Here is a 10000-nt window from a genome sequence, read left to right as displayed (position 1 = left end):
GTATATGTATATGTATATGTATATATGTATATATATATATATATATATATATATTGTGTGTATGTTATGTATGTATGTATGATGTATGTATGTATGTATGTATGTATATATGTTATATGTATTGTGTATAAATATCTAATAAAAGGAGCCCATAAAAACACCAAAATATAGAGAGAGAAATACTATATTTCAGAGACTGCTGTCTCCCTCTTCATCTACCTGAAGAGGGAGACAGCAGTCTCTGAAATATAGTATTTCTCTCTCTTATTTTGGTGTTTTTATGGGCTCCTTTTGTTAGATGGAATTCTGTTATAACAGAACATTTTTACCATGTATAAATATATAAATATCCAGTTAGGATTTTTATTTTTCATTTGCTTATACACAGGTCCCGGAAGACTCATCCTGGTGCGGTGGTACATCTCAGTGACTGCCCTGTTGATCCTAGCAAAGTAAGCCATTGATGGGGTAATTCCACACCCATCTATTTTTACTTCTTTTATTGTATTATTTAAGTACTGTTTTTATTACCGATTACTGCTCCAAAATTTTTGGTGGTGAAAAAAAAATCCATTTTTTAAAGCCGAACACTTACTGTTTGGGGTTTTGGACTAGAAGATATTGTAAGGGTGCTATAATATGCGAGGCAGATTCATAATAATATGCATAAATTACAGATATTTATGAAAATTTTAGTGTTATTGATCCTTATTGATCTCTGCTGCCATGTTTTAGTCTTACACCTTTTAGCAGCTATATACATGTAGTATACAGTGGAACCTCAGTTTTCATACGCCCCGGTTTTCAGAGTTTTTCTGACGAAATTTTGTCTCTGGTTTTGTATGTTTCCTCAGATTTCATACACTTGGAAACTCTGTCCTGGGCCCACTTTGTGACTAGGGCCTATACCAAGCGTCCAAACAAAGCATCCCATCTTCTCTCGTGACTGATTCTGCCTTTGTTTCTCATTGAATGAGCATAACCTCACTCGCATTCCGCATCACCGCACATGTTCATTGTGTTTTGTCCTTTTTTTATAAGTGAAACTGAAGAAAGTTCCAAGTGCCAGCCCTTTGGTAAATAAGGTCAGAATCACAATAGAGATTAAGAAAGAACTTGTAGCAAAGTATAATCTTGCTAGGATGTAAGGCAAGTCATTGTCATCAATTAGCTCTATCCTAAGCAAAGAAAAATAGATTAAGGTAGCTGATGTTGCTAAAGGGGTCACTTCATCAATAAAAGAGATCGCAACTAGTGGAAGACATTGAAAATCTTCTGTTAGTGTGGATCAATGAAAAACAATTACAGTGCTCCCCCGGTTTTAAACTTTTCACTTTTCTGCGGCCCACTTTGTCGTAGATTTTTGTGGAACACAATTTTCACTTTTCTACGGGGAAATTTCACTAATTTGCGTATTTTTGTATTTGACCATATCTCTAAAATTATTACTAATTTACTTCATCTTTGTAGAACAACACAATTTATTCACTAATTATATTTTTTCATATTGTGTATTGATTAAATACTGATTTTTATGATGATAATGATTTACAGCATACTTATAATGTAGTCATACTTCTATTGAGCTCATTCCAGGTTGAGCCCATACTGAGCATATTAGGTCTCTCTCTCTCTCTCTCTCTCTCTCTCTCTCTCTCTCTCTCTCTCTCTCTCTCTCTCTCTCTCTCTCTCTCTCTCTCTCTAAGAGTAGTGTAAGATGTATTTGAAAATGCCAACAACAAGTGCAGCCATTGGTGATTTCAAGGCCAGCAAAGGCTGGTTTGAATAATTCAAAAACCGTATGGGCATACATAATGGGGAGGCTGCGAGTTCCAACAAATGACCCGCTGAAGAATTCGTTGATGAATTCAAGGAATATCTTGAGGCTGAATGATTTTTCCCTCAACAGGTCTTCATTTGTGATGAAACAGGCCTGTTTTAGAAAAAAAATACCAAAGAGGACCTATATCACGCAGGAGGAAAGCTCACTGCCAGGGCACAAGCCTATGAAGGATAGGCTAGTTCTCTTGTTCTGTGGGAAGCCCCTACTGGTGTATCTCTCTGAAACTCCCTGAGTGTTAAGAAAAATAATGTCAAGAAAAAATTGCCTGTGCTATGGAAGGCAAACAAAAAGGCATGGGTCACAAGGCAAATTTCATTGAGTGGGTCAATGAAGTGTTTGGCCCTATGGTTAAAACTTAGTTCTTGGACAATCAGGTGCTCCTCGAGTGCCTCCTGGTAATGGATAATGCTCCTGTGCATCTTCCTGGCTTGGGAGACCAGTTGTTGGATGAATTTAAATTCATCTCTGTGAATTTCTTAACACCTAATACAACTCCTCTCATCCAGTCCATGGACCATCAAATCATCTCGAACTTCAAGAAACTGTACACAAAGACACAAATTCAAAGGTGCTTTGAAGTGACATCAGACACTGAATTAACCCTAAGAAAGTTCTGGAAGGATCCCTTTAATACAGGCAGTCCCTGGTTATTGGATGGGGTTCTATTCTTGGTGGGTTGTTGATAAGTAAAAATTGCCATTAACCAAAACTTTGGTGATTTTTCCTGCCAATATCCAGTTAATGGCGCCTATAATGGTGCTATAACTCTGCTATTGACACCTTATGGCACCGATAACTGGAACTCGCCATGTTATGGCACCGTAAAGTGGCGATTTTACGGCACTAGAAAAGCACCATATAACTGGCTTTCAGGACTTTGAACTCTGCTTGGAAAACATTGTGGCCAGTGTTACCTCAAGAAGGATTTTGAAGGATTTGAGGCTTACCCTGACGACCCTACACCTGTTGTGGAATCTGTTGTGTCTGGGAAGTCCATGCGCTTGGATATGAGTGGCAAGGATCTGGAAGAGTTAGTGGATGCCCACAGGGAAGAGCTAATCACTGAGGAGCTGTAAGACCTTCATCAGGATTAGCAGCAGACGGAAGGAGAGAGAGGGAATACTGTGCGTACTTCAGAGATTAAAGAAATATTTGCCAAGTGGAGTGTTGTTAAAGATTTTGTTGAATTTCATCCTAACAAAGACATTGCAATCCGTGTCTAACATGTTTAATGACAATGCATTGTATCACTTTATGCCAATTTTAAAGAGACATCAGAAACAAATGTCTCTGGACAGTTTTGTTGTGTGACAGGGGTCCAGTGACTCTCAAACAGGTCCTAGTGCCAGTAAAATACGAAGAGGGGAAGTAACCCCAGACAGTGCCACTAAAGACAGAGAAGTAACCCCAGAGAGGTTCTTGACACCTGAAGTCCTGGAGGGGATTCCCCTTCCAAACACTAACCTCTCCTCCTTCCTCTTCTCGGCGTCAGTGACCCTGGTAGTTGTGACGCCAGAAAACTCACAATCAATCAATCAATCAATCCTTACTCTTCTCTCCTCTCCATTTTCTGTATGCTAAGAAGAGTCTTCCTATATATATTCTTTTATATTTATTTCTCCTTGTTTTCTGTTTGTAAAACTGTTTATTCCTTATAAAATGTATTTTTGGGGGTCTGGAATGCATTTTCTGGGCTTAGTCCGTGTCCTTTGTGAAATATCCCTTTAGTTCATATTTCTAAGGTAAATAATGCTAATATTACCAGAGAAAAATAAAAGAGGGGGATGTCAGAGTATCCTGACTCGCTCACCCTAAATAAAAGAGGGTGTCGGTATGGTACTGGGGCGAGTGAGACCACTACCACGGACCTCTTGTCATTTAGAATTCTCCTTCACCAAAATCCCCCTCCTCGAGAGAGCTGGGACACAGCCGGCGCCAGCAACTACTACTACACACTCACCCATGCCAACAACAGCGCCTCTCGTGGCCATCCTTTTCATTAGCGACATCTCGTGCACACATGATTTTTCTCTGCTCTGTGTTTTGTGCCCTAACTTTGGATTATCTTTCCACTATGGAGTTCCAAGCTATCGCCGCAGCTAACTTAAGTACTGCCGAAAGGTTACACGTATTTTTAGCCAGTCAGGATCCGTTTTAACCATTTTTTAGGTTCATTAACGGACCTTCCTCGTCTGGTCTCGGGCTCGCCATGCCGGCTCGCCTCGTGTTTATCTTATAGCTCCCTGTCTCCCATACCGTGGTGGCTATTCTGTGCAGTGCCTATGATTATTTTATGATTATTTTAGTGTGGTGCGGGATGTGCTACAATTTTCATGTTTTATATCGTACTATTCGGAAATCCTATGCCTCCATGTCTTAGCTTAGTGTTCATGCATGCATGTTCTTTTGTCTAGGTCTGTTAGGCAGATGGGTTATATATGTATACATTATATATATTTCCCACCTTTCTTTAGTCCAGCCACCCTGGCCATCGCCCTCCGTTTTACGTATCGGCAGAGGCCAGCTCCTGAGTTGTTGCTCTGTCTACCTTCCAGGTAGGCTAGCCTACCTTCTCCTGGACGACCCCTCTCTTTCTCTTACACGTGATTTCCTTCTTTTCCTTTTCATTATGATGTATTTGTTATGGGTTGCATATTTGAGACGGTTTGCATTAGCCTAGGCTATGTTTTGTCTGTCCCGTTCGCCTCGTGGTCCAACCACGTTCGCAGTGGGCCAGCTGATCACCTCAGTCCACCAGCTCAGCCCCCCATCTTCCTCCCTCCCCATCGTGGGGGGAAGGTAGTCCTCGCTCGCTCACGGTCGCTATGGCAACCATCCGAGCACCCCTCCCCTCCTCCTCCCTTCTCAGGGAGGATACGGGAGTTATGGACGAGGGGGGGTCCTGAGTCTGGGTCTTTTACCGTTCTCTCCATGAGTTTCGGGAGGGGTACCCTGTGCGTTCGGGTTGGGTTGGCCACCCCGCCAGCTCGCACTGGGTCCTCCTCGATTCTCTCTGTGGCTATCTCCTCTATCCTCCCCATCCGTTATTCAGCGGACTCGCTGGCCAGCTCCTTGGGGGTAGTGGAGAGTAGCCTTGACATGCATCCCTCTGTATTCACATTTTATGATTCATAGTTCTGTTGCCACTTCTGCTAGTCCGGCGGAGCACCCGCTCACCATCCGGGTTCTCTGTCTGCTCGCGAAAGTTTTTTACGGCGGAGTTACGCTTCGCTTGCCTTGTTTATTATTTATTTTATCTTATTTTGTTTTAATTTAAGTTTATGTACTTGGGTAATCTTCTCGTGTATCTCCGCTGTGATTGTACCCTCACCTCGGTGTACTCTCGGTTTATGAGCAGGTAACTGGTTCGGCGGAAATATTCGCTCCAGTGTACCAGAGTTTTTCGGACCAGTTTACCATGTTCTAAGGACTTTCTCTCACGGAGTACAGGAGAGGATTATGCCCAGAATAAATTTTTCACTCCGGCATGCAGCGGAGCTTCATATCTCTTAACAGGTTAGCCCTGTTAGTAACTGCCGATACTTATGTATCTGTTCACTTACAGGCTACCAACTGTCAAGAGGCGGGGTGCAACGCCATCCTGCAGGACCCATGCGGTCATGAGGTCTGCCGGACCCACGCTCCCTACGCTGTCCGCCATAATGATTTGATTGTATGGCATCACGAGGCCTGCTCCATCTGATATGATCTGGTGGATCAGTTTACTGCCGGAGTAAGTATATACCAGTGTAATAATATACTTGTATCTGTTCTTGGCATATACTGCTATAAAAGCATATGTTAAGATATATATAAGTATGACTTAGTCTTAAGTATCAATCTTATATCCTCGGGGCTTCGTTGTAAGGATTACAATGACCCTTTATTTCAGGGTGCCACCGTGAAGGACGCCGCGTCGGCTACCTTGAGGGCCTGGGTAGGAGGCTTTGGGAAGAACGTCTCCAAGGGGCAGCCATACATCCTGGACAAGAGTATGGCTGTCCGCCTCTTTCCAGGCGGCAAGTCGACCGATTACGTCGACCCAGCAGCGGCAGCTCCGTGCATCGCTGCTATTCAACAACAGGTGGCGCAGGCATTGGCGGAACAAGGGGCCCCGGAGATCGCCGAGGACGTTGCGACCCTGACGCGGGAATCTCGTTTTCAGTGGCTCGGCATTCAGTGGGACCTGAACTCCACACTCTGTCAATTCTGTTGGTCAAAAGAAAAGAAATAGCCAAGTCAATAAGGCAATTCCTCAAATGCAAACAAACATCAAGGAGAAGCCAGGAAAGGATCCTAGGTTCCCTCCAGTTTGCGTCAGTCACAGATGTTCTGTTAAAAGCAAAGTTGAAGGACATAAATCGAGTTTGGCGCTCAAGAGCAAATGTCAAATCTCGAGACAAGTTGTCAGGCATCCCACCGATTCTTCGCAAGCGTCTCCGCCCCTGGGTGGAAGCGTCTCCGCCCCTGGGTGGAGACCAAAAATCTGTCTAAATCAGTTCCTCTCTAATTCCCTCCTCCGGCGTTGGTTATCCACACGGACGCCTCTCTGAGCGGGTGGGGAGGATACTCCCAATTCAAAAAAGTTCAAGGGACTTGGTCGCCTCAGTTCCGCCGGCTTCACATAAATGTACTGGAAGCCATGGCAGTATTCCTCACTCTAAAAAGGCTTCTTCCAGCCAAGAATTGCCATGTCAAGCTGGTATTGGACAGCGCAGTAGTAGTACACTGCATCAACAGAGGAGGATCCAAATCAAGACATGTGAACCATGTCATGATAGCCATCTTCTCTCTAGCAACCAAGTACAAATGGCATCTTTCCTCCACTCATCTGGCGGGAGTAAGGAACGTGATAGCAGACGCTCTGTCTCGCTCAGTTCCTCTAGAATCAGAGTGGTCCCTGGACAGGCGCTCATTCCAGTGGGTATGCCAAAAGGTCCCAGGCCTCCAGGTGGATCTTTTCGCGTCACAATCCAACCACAAGCTCCCTTGCTATGTGGCCCCCAACCTGAACCCTCTGGCCTATGCCACAGATGCCATGTCCATAGATTGGAATCAATGGAGGAAGATATACATCTTTCCTCCAGTGAATCTTCTATTGAAAGTCCTGAACAAACTCAGGTCATTCAAGGGACAAGTGGCCTAATAGCCCCGGATTGGCCCAGAGCAATTGGTACCCTCTCCTTCTGGAATTGGGTCTCCAGCCTCAAAGGATTCTGGACCCCAAACTGTCTCAGTCAGTACAAATGAGGACTGTGTTCGCTTCCTCAGGAACTCTCAAAACCCTAACTTTATGGACTTCACGAAGTTCGCGGCTAAGAGAGATGCAAATATCGATCCCCAAAATATCCTTTTCTTAGAATCGGATAAAAGGGAATCAACATTGCGCCAATATGACGCAGCAGTTAAAAAACTGGCAAATTTCCTGAAGGAAACGGATTCTCAAACCATGTCAGTTAATTTAGCTATATCCTTTTTCAGATCTCTGTTTGAAAAAGGTCTAGCAGCTAGTACTATTACAACCAATAAGTCAGCTTTAAAGAAAATCTTCCATTTTGGCTTTAAGATAGACTTAACAGACTCAAGATAGACTTAACAGACTTACTTTTCGTCTATTCCTAAAGCTTGTGCTAGGCTCAGACCTTCAGAAAGACCTAGTTCAATTTCATGGTTCTTGAATGACGTTCTCAAACTGGCTTCAGATACTGACAACGATTCATGCAATTATATGATGATATTAAGGAAAACATTATTCTTACTAAGTATGGCCTGAGGAGCCAAGATATCCGAACTGTCGGCCCTTTCCAGAGACTCTGGACATGTGGAATTTCTCCCATCGGGAGAAGTTCTATTATCTCCAGATCGTAGTTTTTTGGCTAAAAACGAGGATCCCTTGATGAGATGGGCCCCTTGGAAGGTCCTCCCTCTTCCTCAAGACCCTTCTCTATGTCCGGTGACGACCTTACGAGCCTATCTGTCCAGGACATCACCTAGGTCATCAGGTCCCCTTTTTATAAGGGAAAAAGGTGGCATTATTTCTTTAAAAGGGATCAGACAACAAATCCTATATTTTATTAAACAAGCTAATCCTGATTCATTCCCCAGAGCCCATGACATCAGGGCAGTAGCCACCTCTTTACTTCCAGCACATGAATTTCAATGATTTAAAAAAGTACACGGGCTGGAAATCGCCGACAGTCTTCAAACGTCACTACTTGAAATCCTTGGAATCTCTCAAATTTCCGGCAGTGGCAGCGGGAAACATAGTTTCCCCTGACACTGTCTAGTAGTTGTAGTCGAAGATCCAGATCTCCTTTCTACCTGCCTCACTAATATTTTCTTTTAACCCTACCGTCAGGCTCAATCCTGTTTTGAGCCTTAGCTGCCTAGAAAGGCTACATATCGTGAGGTGTCCTTTATTTTTTTGCTAGGGTCACTCACACATGTAAATATCATTGCCAATTGTGACTATTTTGTGATGTTCTCCCTTATTTTTATGCTAGGGAGACTCACTTGTATATACTAATATTTAATAAATTCTAGTTTTAAGTTATCATAAGTTAGTCTAAGAGTAATTTTAAGTTTTACTACGTATTCTAAAACTAACTCACATTATGTTATACTGGTTTAGTTTAAGTATGATAACTTTGTAACTGTTTGAAAAACTAGATTATAATTATTTTGTTTTACTTTTGTGTCTTCTTAAGACCTTCCATTGTTTCTTTCTCAATCTTTTGCTAATTCTCTGGTACTATTTCACAAAGCGACATGGACTGAGCCCAGAAAAGGGATTTTGACGAAGGAAAAATCTATTTCTGGGCAAGGGTCCGTGTCGCCCAGTGAAATCCCCCCGTTTGTCTCCCACCCTTGCGCCCAAGATTGGTCCTCTAACGTCAAGGATGGCCACGAGAGGCGCTGTTGTCTGCGTGGGTGAGTGTGTAGTAGTAGTTGCTCTCTTGAGGAGGGGGATTTTGGTGAAGGAGAATTCTAAATGACAAGAGGTCCGTGATAGTGGCCTCACTCGCCCCAGTACCATACTGACACCCTCTTTTATTTAGGGTGAGCGAGTCAGGATACTCTGACATCCCCCTCTTTTATTTTCCTCTGGTAATGTTAGCATTATTTACCTTAGAAATATGAACTAAAGGGATATTTCACTGGGAGACACGGACCCTTGCCCAGAAATAGATTTTTCCTTCGTCAAAATCCCTTAATTGTACAGTCCGGTCTCGAATTGTGCGATTCTCCTTTTATGCGGTCGCTAGTTCTCAAAAGTAGATTTTCTGTATCTGGGAAGCCATTCAAATTCTATGGGCCACGCATCAAGTCTATTGTCTTTTCAAGTATTTTAGATGTGGGGGATTTGCTGGTATCTGAGAGAAGGGGTGGGGGGAATGCTTGGAGAAAAAAAAAACTATTCTTCCTCCAAGGGGGAATGCGAGAGAGATTTCCTGCTCAGCCATTAGCTAAGACTGAAGGCTCTGCCTCACGCATTTGTGACATCATAGCGCAGTGTGTATGAATGATCATCGCCATACGTATTATTCAGATCTGCTAAGTGTATTTTGATCATCCGCATCATGAAGATTTTTTCTATTGTTGAAATAGGTTTTGATGAAAATGACTAGTAAAAGTAATTAACAGAGAAGCAGATGTGTTTGAGAGAGAGAGAGAGAGAGAGAGAGAATCGTTTATCTAAACTTTTCAAGAAACTGTCATTTCATGTTGAATTTTGAATTTTTATCATTCCTTTTTAAGAAATTGTAATTTCATATCAAGTTTTGAATTTTTGAGAAATTGTAATTTCATATCAAATTTTGAATTTTTGAGAGAGAGAGAGAGAGAGAGAGAATCATTCGATCGAAACTTTTCAAGAAACTCTCATTTCATGTTGAATTTTGAATTTTTATCATTTCTTTTTAAGAAATTGTAATTTCATATCAAATTTTGAATTTTCACCGGTTCTTTTTTTATCATAGATTAAATTTGTATGAAAATTATTACATAGTAAATGTGCCAGACCAAATAAACAGACAGGTGCTTGTAACCAGGTTTGTTAGGCCTAATGGGAGTAAAGACATGTATGATCCACTAGTCCCACAAACCTCAAATGGTTCACAAAGCCTTCCTTCAGCAGAAGAACTCTTCATGGAGGAT

At 42.4% G+C, this 10000-nt stretch overlaps 1 protein-coding gene across 5 annotated transcripts in view; it reads left to right on the top strand.

Annotated features, from left to right (window-relative positions):
* Positions 1-10000, top strand: part of LOC135220913 (syntaxin-binding protein 5-like) — a 1025750-nt gene that overhangs the window by 526034 nt on the left and 489716 nt on the right. For all 5 annotated transcript variants that reach the window (XM_064258544.1, XM_064258545.1, XM_064258543.1 and 2 more), the window contains exon 5: positions 389-452. In XM_064258544.1, the coding sequence (XP_064114614.1) occupies positions 389-452 (64 nt within the window). The remainder of the gene's footprint in view (positions 1-388; positions 453-10000) is intronic.

Source organism: Macrobrachium nipponense, chromosome 2, assembly GCF_015104395.2.
Source record: "Macrobrachium nipponense isolate FS-2020 chromosome 2, ASM1510439v2, whole genome shotgun sequence".
In the NCBI taxonomy this organism is placed as follows: domain Eukaryota; kingdom Metazoa; phylum Arthropoda; class Malacostraca; order Decapoda; family Palaemonidae; genus Macrobrachium; species Macrobrachium nipponense.
This window is presented reverse-complemented; position numbering and strand designations above follow the sequence as displayed.